The sequence below is a fragment of the Cimex lectularius genome, unplaced genomic scaffold, assembly GCF_000648675.2.
Source record: "Cimex lectularius strain Harlan isolate CLEC.00 unplaced genomic scaffold, Clec_2.1 scaffold39, whole genome shotgun sequence".
NCBI classification, from domain to species: Eukaryota; Metazoa; Arthropoda; class Insecta; order Hemiptera; family Cimicidae; genus Cimex; species Cimex lectularius.
Window position 1 is genome coordinate 101506 of NW_019392653.1, and position 18759 is coordinate 120264.

General features: G+C 37.4%; 1 protein-coding gene across 4 annotated transcripts in view; it reads right to left on the reverse strand.

The window, feature by feature from the left end:
- Window positions 1–18469, reverse strand: part of LOC106671161 (collagen alpha-1(XXV) chain-like) — a 57341-nt gene extending 38872 nt beyond the window's left edge. For all 4 annotated transcript variants that reach the window (XM_024230700.1, XM_024230699.1, XM_024230698.1 and 1 more), the window contains exons 1-2: window positions 18383–18469; window positions 13855–14002 (exon numbers count right to left, since the gene is read on the reverse strand). In XM_024230700.1, the coding sequence (XP_024086468.1) occupies window positions 13855–13965 (111 nt within the window). In that variant the 5' untranslated portion in view covers window positions 13966–14002; window positions 18383–18469. The remainder of the gene's footprint in view (window positions 1–13854; window positions 14003–18382) is intronic.
- Between the last annotated feature and the right edge of the window lie 290 nt (window positions 18470–18759).

The window sequence follows — 18759 nt, forward strand, 5'->3', positions numbered from 1 at the left end:
TCTAGACGAAAACTAACATGTATAGTTTTCGCACAAATAAATACATTCACATTTATGTACATTCATTCTTGTTAGTCGGTGGAGTACTCGATATTCCGCTATTGACACTAAACACTTATACACTGCTGGGGGCCCCTCACCACTCAAACTAATAAATACACGCACTTAGACAACACATACAATAAAAAACCCAACGTCCTTTAAGAACATTCGGAAAAGGGATCCAGAAACTATTGGGTTGTCCGGAAAATAATGCAGGATTTTGGTATTAAACAAAAAAAAAGAAACTAGTTACTTTAAAGCAATGTTCTTTAATCAAAATAATTTCCCATACNAATGAGTAATCCTGTAAACGTAAACAGAATATTTTATATAGATTTTTTTTAATGAAAACTTAAAATCCTGCATTATTTTCCGGACAACCCAATACTTCTCCCAAGAAACATTTTTAACTCTAGTGGCATGACTGTACGCTCTCTATAAGGAGCCAAGGGATAAGTTTCTATTATGTGGGAAGCGTCGAGCAACCTTGATCTGAATAATGGCCCAATATTACATCATCAAACGATTGTTATCTTTGCCAAACATAAAATTCGTAATATAAAGTTTATAATTTAATTATGACATGACATTGTGATGTATTCACTAGTTTTCGTGGTTCGCTTGACCAATTAGTATCTTTCAATTAATTAAGGTTTTTAGTTAAAATAAAAAAGGCAGTGTCACGAGCGGGATTCGAACCCACGACCCTTGGCTAGATACGCCGCTGCTCTACCACCTTTGTGACCGAGTGGTTTGAAGTGATGATAGCTCAGGTTCAGTAAGTTAAATGAAGTATATCTTCACTAAAGCTCTCCGTGGCCATTTCATTTGTCGCTGAGAATCAAATAGGACAATAAAAAATAAAAGTCCGTCTATTCAAAGAAGTATCAAGTCGAATCTACTCAATTTTGAACTTGAAGTGTCGTCTGATTTAATTTTACTAAAGAAAAAATTAAAATACTGAAGTTATTCAGTAAAATATTCATGAATAAAAAATTAGGTAAATTATTTGCTTATTACGTATTCTTAGCTTTTTTTTAATGGTATATATGAAGATACGAACACTCTGGATCAATTGTATTGAAAAAAGCAAATTCAGTTGCTACTGCCACGCTTTCGGCCTATTTTAAGGCCATCATCAGGGCCTATATAATTTCACATTATGTAAAAACATATTTGTACATTTATTAGGTTTCGTCTTCCGCTTGACCAAATAAATTCTTTTCAATTAATTAAGGTTTTGGTAGAGATAAAAAAGTCAGTGTCACAAGCGGGATTCGAACCCACGATCTTCGGCCTTAATTTGTCGCCGAGAATCAAACAGATTACACGACATTTGAAAAATGGCAAAAAGGAGGGAAATATCAAAAGGTGGGGTTGAGATGGGACGTTAGTGTCCGAATGGATCGAGGTCACTATAGCTCAAGTGGTAGAACAGCGGCTATCTACCTGAAGGTCGTGGGTTCGAATCCCGCTCGTGACACTGACTTTTTATCTCAACTGAAAACCTTAATTAATTGGAAGATTGTGATGTATTAGTCAGAAATCATGAGATGCGGTCTGGTGTGATGTAGGTTTCAGAAAAACATTTTCTTTATGGTGCCAACGTTTCGATCTTTATTGAGATCATCTTCAGGGACTGGGATTTACAAACATTGTTTACATTTAACAAATTTAACATACATTTAACAATAAAAGTGAATTTCCACATCCTAAATGTATTTGTTAAATGTAAACAATGTTTGTAAATCCCCGGCCCTGAAGACGATCTCAACAAAGATCGAAACGTTGGCACGATAAAGAAAATGTTTTTCTGAAACCTACATCACACCAGACCGCATCTCACGATATCTGAATAATTATCGATTAACGGTCACTAATCACTACACATTGTGATGTATGTTTAACTTCATATATCCAACTGCAAGAAGAGCGAATTATGCCGTCGAGCTTATGAAGATCCAAAAGTTTCATTTTGTCAGCATATTATCGCACAAAATAAAAGGAACTTTTACCCTCCCCACGCCGAACTAAACACCCTGAGTGGTCTGGAAGAAAGTCAGTTTAGATGGAAGTTATAGCCAACAAAACTCGGATTTACGATGTCATGAAATAAAGCAAGTTTATTTAACGGGCGGGCTGGGTAGAATAGGAGACTTAGGCCTAGTTTAACGATAGGGGTTACTTTTTTGCCCACCCGGGTTCAAATTAAACCGTTATTCATTGTCAATTTGTCAAAACTGAGTTATATACACTGCGCGTCTCAGCCCTTCACCCGGAACAAGCAACTTTTTACAGCCGTATATCAACACTTGAAAGTTCAAAATAAAAAACTGACCTTAAAAAGGAAAATAAATCGCAATAAGTTTTTAAAAAATTTCTTGTGTTGGTTGAAAGATTGAAATGCGAAGATAGCATGAATCGATTAAGAAAAATAACAGCTAAAGCTAAAGAAAACGGACCCAGATGTAAGCCGTCAAACAACCGAGAAGTGAGTTGATTAACTGCAGTACTAATTGCTTAAAATGATTAATTTGAACCGCGCCTTACTAATAAATTATCTAGACAAGTTTATTAACGACCTATGCAATTATGCCTTATAGACTTTGACTATGATAGCGGGGTAATTTTTGGCGATAAGTTTTTGGCCGGGTTGTCACTCCTTTCATAGCGATTTTGGGTTATTTGTGCGTAATTAGCGGTTAATGTCTTCGGTTGCAATTTGTCCAATTAGCATATAGACGAAGCTGGATAAATCGATGTCTATGAAATATGCCGTGGACTTTTTGTGCCCTGGGCTTCCTTTGAAGGCTCCCAATTAAGCCCGTCGGTAAGCCGTTTCCGAAACTAGTCAATACGGCGGAAAGGGACTTCAAACGGTCACAAACGATTTCTGAGGCCGTTGTGTAAGTCGCCGCTCGTCACAGCGGCTTTCCCATAATTAGGATTTCGAAGGAGCGGGAAAAAACGGACCCAAAGAGCCCATCAAAAGCTAAACAAGATTACGTCACAACAAGAAATGTTTGATCAAGCTACAAAGTTCCAGAATCATTACGGGTTTTCCAAAATAGGTTATATCAACAAACTAGATCAGACTACATGCTCAGTCATGCAATAATGAACTCACAAGCCTAACAGCCAACGAATGAAATAACCACCTATGGCCCAAAATTGATCAACTGCCCAAACAACTGAACATCTCGTGTATGAGCAAAATTCTAACCTAAAGTAGAAGAATATTTAAAAATCTTCCTCAACAACATTTAAATGATCATATACCTATCAACTCATCAGCACAAACCATCAAAATCTATCAACCAACAACGAATCAATCAAAGCAAAAGCACCTCTTTCATTCAACTTTACTAGGTTGTTTATCTATTAAGTAGGTTGATACAAATATACGCAAATTTACTGAAAAAGCTTATAGGCCAGACCAGAACCAAGACATCGCTACCACATTCCAACTTAATGTTGGAAGCTTAAAGGCCGAGGAGGTCTCGAGATTATCGTCGTTTCAGGTGACTCTTCGGGGTGGTACAAAATGCTTGGGTAGGGGAGTTAGCTTGGATATAAAGCTTGGTGTGGCACTATTAGACGTGAAATGGGATCACCTCAGATATAATGAATGTTGACAGTGTGGATAGCAAAGTTAATGATGTAGTAACGAGCTTTGGCAATTTGTTTGAGGACTTTTTATTGAAATGATTGGATATGTCCAAAGTCTCTCCAGTTAAGTCTTTTGGTCATAAAGTCCATGTTTTCTATTAATTCTTGGGAGTATTGCATTGGGATTCCGATTCCTGCTTTTTAGGTATAGTCCGAAGTAGTTTAGTGGGAAGCACCCTTGTTATTGATATAAAGTTGACGGCAAGGCTATTTTTAGTGCCAATGTTTATTTTTCTTATTCAACATTGTCCTCCAACTTTTTAGCACATGTCCACCTTCCTTAAGGGCCTAGGTAAAGACCGATCATCAGCTCTGATGCCTGGGGGTAAGCGATGATGGAGACTTTTCCCTTTACCTTCCTTGTCGTTATCCTTTTTTATGTAACCCTCAGTAGGGAACTCCTGAGTTTTATCAGTCCAAGCCGTCTGTGTCTTTTGTGTTTTGCCGCTCCTAAGCCATATCTGGCTCTTTGCAGCTTCTTGGCTTGCGCTGCTATATAGCTTTTTCAATTATAAACGGAAGCTATTACTATGCCTTGTCTATTAGACGGTCGCATCTCTACTCCACCTGGCGAGCACTTTGTCACAGATCTTCACTGTGTCCGGGATGAAAAAATGACTCCAAACGCACTCGAACCGCGGACCTTCTAGTCTTAAAACGAATACGATTCCCCTGCGCTCCGAGCTGCCTTTTATCAGTTCAAGCCATCAGTCCCACCTAAAAAAACATACTGTACCACGGAGGATATGGCTCCAAGTCCAAGAGCATTTCTGAACTTGGCAAGCATTGCACCGCTTCGCTAGCCAAGAATGCGACAAGTCTAAGATGTAAAAACTTCCTAATGCTATCCAAGGATAGAACTGGGCGTCTGAGAAAACCCCTTGGAGGAGAGTCCGGAAGTTGAAGATCCTCAGTCTGATTTAACTGAGATGAGTGAGAAGGGAACATCTCCTCCATCTTTTGCACACTTGAAATTGACTAAAAGTATTTTTGGACGCTAGAAATTTCTTAGGTAGGAGACAGTCAGAAGACACAATTGTAATGTCATCCGAGCAGTTGGTAATGATGATATCCGTTGTACAGGGTGTTCGGCTACTCGTGTTACAAACTCTGCTCATAGGTTCTGCATTCAAAATAAAACCAAAAAGTACTAATTAACTATGGTCCGAATCTCAGCAGTTTTGGAGTTATTCCACTTTTTCTAATTTTTTAAGTTTTCACAACCTTGCTTCAAATAAACAATGATAATTTGGACAAATCCATTGATTCGTAAAAAACGTTTAATAAAGTCATTCAAAGTTTCTTTAATTTTTTTAAAAATAATTTTCCACCTTACCAATCCGTCAACCACGGTATTTTCTATTCCTTCATCAATTTCTTCATCGTTGAAAAAGGTAATTAAAAAAGTAATTGTACCACTAAAAAGGATATTAAATTAAGTACGTTTTCTGAAATTTGCTGGTTTCTAGGTTTGGAAATAGTGGTTTAGAATCACCACAGTAAGATTTTCAACTTTTTTTTTCAAAGTTCTCGCTACTAAAAAACTTATTTCACGAAGGTTTAAAAGTTTACTATTGATCTCATCTTATTGGAAATTTAACGTACCTTTGAATGGTACTAACGGATTTGTCCAAAACCTTTAATTTTGGAGTTATCATCGTTTATTTGAAGCTCGGTCGTGAAATCTTAAAAAATCAGAAAAACTGAAAAACTCAGAAACTGTTACGATCCGAACCATATTTAATCAAAATTTTTTGATACCATTTTGAATGTAGAATCTATTGGCATAGTTTGTGACAAAAGTATCCGAACACCCTGTATAGAAAAGTCAGTATTGTAAACCTTATACAGGATGGGACCAAAAACGCACCCTTCTGATACAACTCTGAGAACTTTTTGCCAAACCTCACCCTGAAAGAGCGGTGAGTTCAATAGTATACAAAGATAATAATATAAACAATTGGTAGGAATCGTTAATGTCTCTCTTTTTTTCAATCCATCAACCAACCTACCCATCTATATCTATATATTTATTACCAATCCATTTATCAACACTTGTATCTCTCTCTCTCTCTCTCTCTCTCTCTCTCTCTCTCTCTCTGACACACACGATTTCTTTTTTCTACACATCTTTTTCATTCTCTCTCAGTATCGTTCTATTTATCTATTGATTATTCTGCTTACCATTCTATCAATCTCTATTTTTACAAACAAAGGTTTTTATATACATATATTTCTGTCACTTTCCCAATTCATTAGTTAATCAATCCCTTCTAGGCAGGTAATAAGAGAGAAAGAGGTAGATAGATAGAGATAGAGATAGATAGATAGATAGAGAGAGAGAGAGAGTGAGAGAGTGAGTGGGTGTGAAAGGAAGAGAGTGAAAACAACAATACATTTTTTCCGAAATAAGCGGTGTTCTAAGTTGGTTGAAATTGATGGAAACGTTAATTTATAATGTCCGGTTGCTATTACAGGAGGAAAAATGTATTGTGACAAAAGCTTTTATTTCGTGGACCGTCCAAACAAATCAACGACGAGTCGGATCGGCCGGTCCGCGAGGCGTCGCATTGTCCATTGCGCATTTCGAATATCTATGGCTTACCGATCCAAATCAAAATTTATAGCCAGCCGGAGATCTCGTTCCCGATCAATCCCTATTAACATTCGTGTCTTGTCTCGAGGATATGTGTATGTAAATCTAACTGAGTATAGATGATATTGTCGGAAAAGCCTTAAGTTTTATTATCCGTGTTTTCAACTTGATTTATCGCGAAGAAAAAAGAGAAAGGAAGATGCTGAAATCTGAAAGTGGAACATATATCGACCACTGCAGAATCATTATTTTCTTAATGCCCTGTTCTGAAAAATTTTAATTTAATCGGACGGTTATGTACGATATCGAAATTTCTAAGCTCAGATCCATATGCAAACAAACTCTGCACATACAAGTGCCCAGGAATTCATAATTTAAAAAAAAATTGCATATATCTATATACTTTTGACCCAGATAACTAAATGAGTACGTTTTTGGCTACAAACTGGCAATGGCTAAATTGTTTTCTATCCTAGGTAAAAATAACAAGGATAATATGAGGGGGGTTCCAGGACATAAAATAGAAACAAGTTGATCAACTAGCCAACGAAGGGGCAGTCCTCTCAGCCATGGGACCGGATCATAATTAATCTGTAAAAGTGGCGTGGGAAAGAAAACAACTTCACAGGACAAAAGCACCAGTGTAATGTGACGATCTAAATATGTGTGTGTGTGTGTGTGTGTGTGTTCATTGTTTTCATAGCCCAATTTTTGGTAAAATTGTTTCACTCAGCTCAATTTTTTATTTAGCTACATCGAATATTTTTCTTTAAAATTTCCAGAAAACAACAAAGGAGGTCAGGTTTTTTTTGTTGCATGTTATTAGTATGTTATGGTAAAAAAGGATACTAGGAAGCGGAATTTGTGCTCCCCAGGCACCCCAGCCTTTTGGTTCAATGTACCTTCCTAGTTCCTTAGTTCAGTGCAATGACCCAATCCTTCTTCTTAGAAGTATCAGGTCATTGACTGTGGCTGCAGCAATTTGATTCCCTAAGTTTTTTCCGTATGTTAGGTTAAATTTTCACTGAGCTGTTGCTTCGCATTCAAAGATGATATGGGTGGCTGTTTCCTCCTCCTCATTACATAATCTGTAAATTGGATCATCGTTGTATATGCCCATGTTGTGTATATGTTTTCTCAGATGCCAGTGATCGTAGTAGTACTACCACTCCTCTGAGTTTAGCCCTCTCCAATTGCAGCAGTGTTTTTGCCATTCTTGGTGAGGATTGTTTCATCATAAGTGTACTGTGTCAAGCGCCACTAGAGGTTATCCACTTCTCCTTTTGTTTTGCTTGGATCCATTCTGAGATGATTCTATATTTGTTTTGTTATCCCAAGAATAGGTTCTGGGCCTATGTATGGTCTTGCAGATCCTCCTCTGGCCAGTGTATCTGCTTTCTTATTACCCAAAATTACCTTGTGCCCTGGCACAGATTGTTGTGTTTCCCCAGATTTTGGAGATTTTGAATGCATTCACTGACTAATTTTGATGTGATTCTTTTACATGCTAATGTTTTAATGGCTGCTTGGCTATTAGATCTTATGAGGATTTTTTTGCCAGTGTAACCTATTTTAAGATTTTCCAGGGCACAAGCATTGATGGCATGTATTTCTGTTTGAAAGAGCGAAGCGCCTGATCCGGTTCCTTCGTTTTTTTTTGTTTTTTTTGGAGGCATCTGTATACCATATCGCTGTGTCTGATGCTCTCCTGTGTTCTTCCTTTCCTTTATAGTCCGTTGAGACTGTATAGGATGTTTTACATAATGTTTTCTGTATCAGTCGGTCCCCATTTCTAAGAATAGGTGTCTGATTTTGTTAATTATGGTTGTATGCCCGAATTGTTTAGTTCCTACTCAATTTAATTGTTTCTGGGGCCTAAGTGAGCTTTTTCTATGCTCTGCTAGTATAAATATTTCCATTGGAGGTAGGTTTAGCAGAGTTTTGAATGCATTTGTAGGGGTTGATCTCATTGCTCCTGCGATACATAGGTTTGCATGTCTTTGTATGCTGCTTGATGTTTGGGTAGCTACTTTTTGTTGAGCCTCGTTCAACCAGATCCATAGGTTATTCTGGGTCTTATTACTGCCGTGTACAGCCAATAGGCCATTTTCGGTTATAATCCCAAATGTTACTATTATGACCGCCAGATAATATCAACATTCCATAGTATATGCGGGTGTAGAAGTTTGGTTGAATGGTTTGTTGGGAAAATGTAAATTGGCAAGGTAGTGGTTTAATTTCTTTTAAAGGAAGTAAATAGGTCGTTTGGACTTTTATTAGGATTTAATATTAATGGATAAACATTGATAAGAATTCAACAATTTGACGTGTGAATAATCCAAGTATAAAAAAATTTAGTTGATGTTTTGTTAGGTTTTGGGCTGTGATTTCGTTTTAAATGGTTTGTGATAGGTACTTGCAAAAAAAAAAAAAAAAAAAAAAACGCGGCTAGCCGGACAATGGTAAGAAAAGTACTAGCGAATGCTGAAGAATATCCCATGGCAATACATCAACGCTCCGAAAGTACATCAAATTGTCGTATACGCAAAACTTGAATATAATTAATCGCAGAGGAGGCGGGTGAAAAGGGCGGATTTTGAAGTTTAAGCTTCCCAGGCGAGCTCATCCTCTTAGCTACCACGTCACGGCCTTTTCCTCCGTAAACATCGAACTACGCAAAACGCATATTTTAATTGGAGCCGCAGGTTTACGGCCGGGCCCCCGGGAGGCCGCATAATTGAAAACTGTGCGAAGCGTTGCGGAAACACTGGAACGCGTTATTGCTTAATAAATCGCTCCGGCCGTTGGAAAATCTCTTCAGAAAAGGGCTAATTAAGTTTCAGGACAAATAACGGCATTCCGTGACTCTAGTTTCTCGTTTCAAAAATTTATTTCACCCCTTCCCAACCTAGAAACACGCATTTACATTATTTGAATATTATTTTATGAAAAAAACAGAAGGATTTAACTAAACACTACTCCCATTTGAAAACTATACTAATTTTTATGAAAGTTCTTGTAGAGGTTTTTACTTCTTCAAGGACATACTGGATTTTCAGGTCATTGAGAATGATAGGATTGGATACGTCAAAAGGACCACTGAAGATGATTCTCACATTTTTGGATTGTAGGAATTGGAGTAGTTGAATACCGTGTGGGTCTCAAATAGTAATATGTATTTTTTCAAAATGTATTGCTACCAGTAGCAATGAGCAATAGTATAGATAATTATACACAAATCTGGGAGATATGTTAGGGATAGAAACCAGCCAGTGCTGTAAATTGAATTTCATTTAGTTAATGTAAAAGGCTCCTGTCGCGCAGGTCCTTCATCACCCGGTGCGGTGGTGCCTTCCTGACGGATGAAGAACCGTGGTGATAGATGTGCAAAGGCAAACCAGTGATTTTCCCGGCGGTGCAAACTGCATCCTTGTCGTCTGGAGTCTCCAGATTAGAAGTCAAAGGCGGGGGTAAGTACCAACACTGGGTTATATCTGCTTATCTGGAAGTAGTCCACCCAGGGAGTTACAGCCCACTTAATGTGGAACTACAACAACGTCGTGTGGTACATTGTGGTTAAGGCTCGGGGCCCATGAAACGTGTCCTCATCCACGTCCCTCTCTCAATCCAGGTTCCTTCATTCTTCCTTGCCAACCCTTGGTTACAAGAGGTGTGTCCGAGCGCGAAATAGCAAAATAATGGTGCAGCCCTGAGGACGTGGCAACCTCTCAATAGCACAACCTGTACTCGTGTCGGCCTGGGGTCGGCATGGGGCGGCGGGTGCCTTATCAGAGGCACACGAGGGTTAGGGTACCAGATCCTGTCTGCATGGACGGGGGAGGGTGCATAGCCATCTGTACTACTGGGTAACAGAAATGTTCCAAGGTTCAGCCCCTGTTACACTGGGAATGGGCTCGTAGAGTTCGTGGTGACGCCCCTGGCGGGTCTATCTGACCTTCGCAAGAAACTTGGTATGACCATCGTTATACACCCGGCCTCACGGGATACGAAGGATCGGACCGAAGCGTATAAGCGTATCGTATAACTATGATTAAGCTGTCAGAGTCCCTCGAATGCGTGAGTAGTGGCGAATGGAAAAGGGCAGTGAATCGGTTGCTCCTTTTCGTGTATGCATTCCACGCAGGTGTAGGCTGAGCTCGATTTGAGGCTTTTATCATAGGCGGTCTCCTCTAGTGGGTGGTTAGCAATTCCACTATAAACAAAACCGCGGCCGGAGAAGATCCGGTAGTTTCTACGCTGGGAAGCCCCAATACTCTGGGTGGTAGAGTGGCCTTCTCTATCTAGGGAGTGCGCGGGAGATCAGGCTGATGTATTTCGGCTTAGGTAGCCCTTTGCGCGCGGTATACGGTTCGATGCTTAATGGGCAACCCGACTACTCGGAATGGGCAATCGGGGAGCGAGGTCCTCTTGGCTCTTCGGGGCTGAGCTGCCTCTACACCAATGCTGCGTAGTAATACCATTCTGTCGTCAGCACTCATATTGATAATCAAAACGTCCGATAAGGCCGAAAAGGCTAGGTGTGGACATTAAAGATCCTCATTGTCCATTTAAGGACGACCGAGTGTACGGGAAAGCATGTCAGGAAGTAGTGACTGTAAGAATGATCTCTCACGATCCTTAGTTTATTTAGTAGTGCTTTATCCTGATGGTGACTTAAAATAGGTAAAGCTTGGCAGTAACAACTGAATTTGCTATTCCTTCAAAACCATAACTAGATCTAGCGTGTTTGTGAGTGAAAAAGTGGTCGATATTTCTAGCATTAAAACCTATTTACCCTCACATTTATGCTAATAAACACAAGACGAGGTATCAAAAAAAGCAATACAAATGTTCCGTCTAAAAATCTATATAAGAGATACACTCTGGACAAGCACAATTCTTATGCCGTGTGGCATTCCTACATGGTCTCTATATGGAGCCAAAGAATGGCACCATTCCATTAGGTGGGACATATCGAGTAACTTTTCTCTACGTGCCGGACATTTATTGACAGCTTTGCCCCAGAAATAAGAGTCCGTAAGTCATATCGCTTGGCCTATGCTTTACTAATGATATGGGATAATTTTCTCTTTCCTAATGATTCGTATAAACCTTCAAATTGGAAAGGATTCAGAGGAATTATAAATTTTCAAACTGAACAACTGACATCAGCGAGAATATTTGTTTTAATTCCAATAATAAAGTAGATATTTGTAGGGAAAATTTAATTTAAAAAATTACAATTAATTAAGGTATTTAGTTGAGATAAAAAATTCAATGGCACGAGGGGATTCGAACCCACGATCGTTGGCTAGATACGCCGCTGCTCTACCACGTGAGCTATCGTGACCTCGATCCACTCGGACACCAACTACCCATCTCAACCCCACCTTTTGAATTTTCACTCCTTTTTGCCATTTTTCAAATTTCGTGTAATCTATTTGATTCTCGGCTACAAATGAATAAATGATAAATGGCAAAAAGGAGGGAAAATTCAAAAGGTGCGGTTGAGATGGGAAGTTAGTGTCCGAGTGGACCGAGGTCACGATAGCTCAAATGGTAGAGAAGCGGCGTATTTAGCCGAAGATCGTGGGTTCGAATCCCGGTCGTGTTATTGACTTTTTTATCTCAACTAAAAACCTTAATTAATTGTAATATATTAATTGGTCAAGGGACCATGAAATTAGTGAATTTAATTTAAAAATTTATTTTTTCACTTTTCCAAAAGTCTGTATCCGAGGAATTTTAAGGTGCAAAAAACTAATATCAAATTTTTCGCTAGTATGCAAGTTGATAGGTTCTTTACACCGAAAAACCCCTACGAATTTTCGTGAAAATCAAAAATATATTTTTCTCTAATTTTTGCCTTCCAAATAAAGAAAACTTCGAATTTTTGTCGAAAATCATAGAAAATTGATCATTTTGAAATGTCTTCACCGATACATAGAAAAATTTAGACCTGTTTAGAACCGTATAACCCCCTATAATGGCATAAATCTGGCCTCTGTAAAAATATTATAATTTGATTTATGAAATAAAAGGCTTGAGGAGTTGTTTTTCTTTAGTTTTATAACTGGCAAACAACATTGGTCATCGCCAGCTTTCTTTTCCTTACCTTTGCGTTTTTTTTCTTATCTTTCTCGCGTTTTAATCATACTAATTTCTTTTATTGTTTCTCCAGCCAAGATATGATGTTTCATGTTACAAGAGTAAACAACTCTCTCTTTTTTTCTTTTTTTTTGTCGTAACTCTATACCTCTGTACCTAGTCAATTGTGAATAAAATAAATGAATAACAAAAAAATACAAAGGAATAAAATAGAAACATCGCAGTCTGGTTCTCAATAATCTAACTACACACTCCAGAGTACTCAATATTCTTCAAGGTAGTTGGGGTAAACCCTACCATTCGCGCTAATAAATTACATTCCCAACCAGACTACATTCACACTACCCCAGAGCCCTCGATATTCCTCACGGTAGTTGGGGATACACCCTATCACTCACGCTAATAAATTTCATTCACATACCAGACTAACTTCGTACTACCCGAGCACTCGACATTCCTTGTGAAAATAGGGAATAAAACGGGTTTATGAAATTTATTGGCGAGAATGGTAGGGTTTATTAAACCCTACCATTCAGCTAATAAATTTCATTCACATACCAGACTACATTCATACTACTAAAGAGTATTCGATATTCCTTGGAGTGATTTGATACACTCTTCCATTCGCGCTAATAAATTACATTCGCACATTCATTTACTCGACCCCAATTACTCGATATTCCTCGTGGTAATTGGGGAGAAGCTACCTTTTATGCTAAAAATTACACTCACACTACCCGTTTTTTTTTTTTATCTCCATTTTTCTCATTCACGCTGATATAAAATTTAAACGTTGCTGATACAGCTCGAACGAGGAAATATTCTGATTTTCAGAGATTGCTTAAACTTTGATTTGAAGGACTTTTATGTGGAGCAAGTAACATAGGCTAGAAACAAAATTGCTCATTGATTGGGCTCAAAAATATCTATTTTTTGATTATAAAAATTTGTATTTAACGTCTTGTTGGTAAAAAAAAAGCCAAATTTTTTGGCCTATTTTACTGAAAGGGCCCTATCTTATTTGTAACATTCTTTTATGGTTCTAGGCCATAAAACAAGTCGCCTAAAATATAATAACCTTGCAATGCATGCAGAACATAGTAGGAAAAGCATATCTTCTTCAAAATCGGCGATCCCATGTCAGTAGCCTCCTCTTGACAGTTCATTTTGCTTCTGTTTTATTCAAATTACAATTGACATGGCCTTTAAAGTTGGCAATATAAAATTTAATTTAGCAATTTAAAAGGAACTTTAAAAAGTTTATACTTTTTTCAGGAAAAAATTAAAAATTAAGACTGATTAATAAATTTGATAAAGCTTAAATACAAAAGAACGGTTACAATCTTTTGAGATGTCTGTGTTTATTAATTATTGGGCTATGACAGTTTTAATACAATTTTAATTAGTAAAATATAAAATAAATATAATAAAAATCTTACCTGAATCGCCCTGCATTTGACACCGGCTGCGGTCGCGGATCCGTAAAGTTTCAATTCCTGGAGGACACCCTTTAAAAGAGAGACAAGAAGGATAAAGCCTATGAAGTTCATCCTGTCGGCAGAGCATTGCTTCCAATCAAATCGCCATCTAAAACGGCCCAGCTTTAACTCAACAAATTTTAAAATAGGCCGGGGTCGTATTTTCTTTCAAAAGCCACTTCCTTGAATAAAACCGTTAAAATTGTTCTAAATTATTGCCAAAATTGCCGCCGCAATTATTGCAAAAAAAGTGTAATAATGCTAATAAAATTAAAAAATAAATTTTACAAAATTATAAATCTGTTTTGTTAATTAATATACAATTTATTAATATTGAAATACTTTTAAGTATCGTTCTATACGTTAGACTTTGAAATTAAATATTTATTTTGCATCTGATATTTAATAATGAGTACTTATAAAATATCCATATTATCAACCATGTCGGATTAAATTATTAATTATTTTCAGACTCCCTCCCTATTTTTAATTCTCTCCTATCCCCTTTCATCCCATCCCCTTACTTAAAATAATTGTCGACGGGCAATAAATTCTGGGGAGCTTTTTTAAGTGAGGGTACATTGCATGCAATTGGGCGCGCGACATGTTGCAAATCCAATTTTCCAAAACGTTTCCAAATCACCGGGCCAATTGGATCCCTAATGGGCCTTTAAAACACCGATTTCCAGCCTCCCGCCACCACGCCGATTACCGCCCCTCAAACCGGATGGCAAATTAAAAATTCAACATGGGGATAAGAACTTCGCTTCCGCCAACTTTGAAAGCTTACTCTTCAAGAAAACGTCGCCTTTTAAAGTGAGAATTGGTAGATCGTGTGTGACAAAGAAAGAAAGAAAGCTAGAGAGGAGAGAGAAATAGAGCGTAAAAAATTAGGTGAATGAAAAAATAAGTAGTAGTAAGGGTGAAAGAAGCAAATAGAGTGTAGAGAATACATACAGAAGAGAGAGTGAGAGAGAGAGAGAGAGAGAGAGAGAGAGAGAGAGAGAGAGAGAAGGAGAGAGAGAGGACAGACAATGAGGGAGAAGAGTGTAAAGAAGCGAAAACCTGAAGATTGAGAGGGCAAAAGCGTGATGAGAAAAATTAGTGAATGATTAAATGAGAGGAAGAAGAAAATATTATTGAGAGTGTGCAGCAACACATACAGAAAGAGAGATAGAGATAGATAGATAGATAGATAGATAGATAGATAGATAGATAGATAGAGAGAGAGAGAGAGAGAGAGAGAGAGAGAGAGAGAGAAGGGGATGAAGAAATGGGGAAAACCCAAGGAGAGTGACAGAAGCCGGTTAAAAAAACAATACAAAAAATATAAGTGAATAAAAAGTGACAGAAACAGTGAATAAACGAGAGAGAGGATGCGAAAAAACACAGGTAGAAAGGTAGAAGAGAGAGAGAGAGGGGGAGAAAGAGAGAAGAAAGAGAGAGAGGGGAGAAAGAGAGAGGGAGAAAATCTGAAGAGTGAAAGTGCAGAAGTCGGATTAAAAAAATAAGTTAATGAAAAAAGTGACAGGAAGAGTGAATAAGGTAGCGAGAGGGTGAGGCAACATATTCAGAGAGAGAGAGAGAGAGAGAGAGAGAGAGAGAGAGAGAGAGAGAGAGAGAGGGAGAGAGAGAGTAATTAAGAGATGTGGAAGTGATTAGTGAGAGTGACAGAAGCCGGATTAAAAAAAAAGAACAAAAAGTGACATGAAGAATGAATAACAGAGTGAGAGTATGGAAAAACATACATATGAAAGATAGTAGGAGAGAGTGTGAGTGTGAAGGGGAGATTGATTGATGGTTTTATTTATTTACACAAACTTAGGGCTTTTGGACCTTTCTTACACTCAACCTGAGTTGTACAGGTTATGTTATACATTTATTATGATTTAGACTCCTTTGGTCTTTACAATATATTTTCCAATTACAATTAATTATTCATTTTTATCTAAGTATTTTGGTTGAGATGAAAAATTAGTGTCACGAACAGGGCACTAATTTTTCATCTCAACTAAATACCTTAGATAAAAAGAATAATTAATTGGAATAATTAATATAGTCAATTATGACCACTAAGCAAATATGGATGTATTTTCCAATTATAATTTATAATGTAGAGACGAAAAGTCTTGTTTTTTTTAATAACAATTTGACAACCAACGTTTCAATAAAACAAAAACACAATGTAAAATAAAACAAACAATATACGTTCGCAGGTGTTTTTTTTTTATAAATGTCAATCTTTATCTGTATAAATTNAGAGAGAGAGAGAGAGAGAGAGAGAGAGAGAGAGAGAGAGGGGGGGGGGAAAGGAGAGAGAGAGAAAGAAGAGAGAGAAAAATTGAAAAACTTGAAAGGTGAGAATGACAGAAACCGGTTAAGAAATAACAGAATAAAAAATAAGTAGCTTGAATCGTAAAAAGGAAACTAGTACTGAAAAAAAAACGAACGAGAGATTTGGGTGATTACAGAGATAGATGAGATAAGGCCGAAGTAGCAAAGTCGCTTTATGTTTTGTTTGTCACTTTTTAAAATTTTCGTTCAATTTGCTATCAGAGAACTGTAGAAATAAAGATAAAATGAGAAAAAAACAAAATCTGATTAAAATCTGAATGATCCGTTGGTGTATATTATATAAGAACAATATTAATTTGAACAATTTTCTACGCAAAACGAAACGGTTCAAATATTTTTTTTTCTAAAATATTATATCATGTTAAAATGAATCAACCGAATGGAATCGTCATTTGAGGATTTTTTCACAATGGTTAACATAGTTAGTTAAACAATAGACGTGTTAAACTGTAAAAATCAAAGAAGACATTTTTGGAGTCAAACACCTCTTAAGAATTAATGCCCATCTCAGCGACGAGATTTTTTTTCGGTTGTTCCAATGGGTCCACAATCATAAAACTTACGTTCGGAAAGTCCCCCACACGACGGGAAAGTACCGCCCGCAGCTGGCTTATTTCGAAGATTATAAACTTTTAACTCTCTTGTTTACGGCACTCCACAAACACAACCTTCTCGCCTTCCAAAACACAATTCACTATTTGTAGACCGAGATTTTCTAATGATATCGAATTGGAGGAAATCATTAGTTTATACGATGAAGAATATAGTAAACCTAACTCTCAAACTAATACCATGAATATATTATATTTTAAAGAATTGTAATAAAATTAAAATGTTGATAGAGAAACAGTAATCTTGTGAGAATTTGAACGAAAAAGTTTCGAGAGCAAGAGAGGTAGTGATAGATTGATATATAAGGGCAGAGAGAGAGAGAGAGAGAGAGAGAGAGAGAGAGAGAGAGAGAGAGAGAGAGAAATATTGAAAATTATTAGAAGCAGGAAGAGGGAGAAGAAGGGAAGGATAGATATAGAGAGAAAGTGAGAGAGAGAAGGAAAGAGAGAGAGAGAGAGAGAGAGAGAGAGAAGGAAAAAAGTAAGGGTGAACTATCATACGAAATAGACAGTGACAGAAAAAAAAGGGATCTAGAAATACAACAGGAAGAGAATGTGAGGAAGAGAAAGAGTGCCAAAGAGTGGGAGAGAGCGCAAAAATGATTGTGTGAATAAGACAGATAAAAGATAGAGAGGGAAACATGTAATGCGACTGGGTGAGAAAGAGAGAGAGAGAAAAAAAAGAGAGTGAGTGAGAGAGACAGAGAGATAAGAACAAAGTAAGCGTGAACTATCATACGAAATAGACAGTGAGAAAAAAAAAGGGATCGAGAAATACAACAGGAAAAAGAAAGTGTGCCAACGAGTGGGAGAGATAGCAAAATTGATTGTGTGAATAAGACAGATAAAAGATAAAGAGGGAAACATGTAATACGACTGGGTGAGGAAGAGAGAGAGAGAGAGAGAGAGAGAGCAAGAGAGTGAGAGAGAGAAAGAGAGAGAGAGCGAGGGAGAGAGATAGAGAAAGCGAGAAGAAAGGAATGGAGAAAAAGAAAAGAAAAGAGAGCGAGATAACGAGTGGGAGAGAGAGAAAAATAATAGTGTAAATAAGAAAGACAGAGTAGGAAAAGGAGAGAAATAAAAAGAAAGAGAGTGATTTTGAGATATTGACAAGATAGAAGGTGATAGGGAGTGAAAAAGTGGGAGGAAGAAAGAGAAGAAAAAGAGATAAAGTGTGGAAAAGGGAGAAAAATGAGAAAATATGAGAAAGGGATAGGGAGTGAGAGTGCAAGAGTGGGGTGGGAAAGAAATAGAGAATCGATCTTTGATAAGAAACTGATCAAAGTTGTCATGAACATGAGAATGCCGTACGTGTATAAAAATTGAAGAAACAAAAAAAATCGTCACAGTTTGTCATTTTTTTAACGTATGTGTTGAATTTTTTTGAGCATCCTAACCGTCAAATTCGGCTAGACTTTAACCCAATGAAATTTGGAATATGGATAGTTGACAAGAAAGGAAAAGAAAGGCGCTGACCAATCAAAAAAGCTGATGGATCGAAACGTAGCAAAAATATTACGTACCTTTAATAACAGAATTAGCCAAATTCAAAATTTTCCAGAGGGGGGAAAATAATCCCGAAATCTTCTGGTACACCACCTACCGGATGGAAGGACCGGGCGCTACTGAGGTTCCAGACCGTGGGGCCAGTTATTTGAGAAGGGGAGGGTTTTTATTTGTTTTTTTTCTCTTTTCTATTTGCTATTTCAAACCAAGAACAAAAAATTATCCGCCTTCAATTAAGGTACAGATCAAATTCAACACCGGGCCCACTTTTAGTCCTAAAAATCGATTGGCTATCTCCTGGAAATTTTTCTTAAAGATATAACAATATTTTCAATAACAAGGATTATTCTTTTGTGTAGGATAAGCTAATTTCCAACCGCAGGATCGGCAGTGT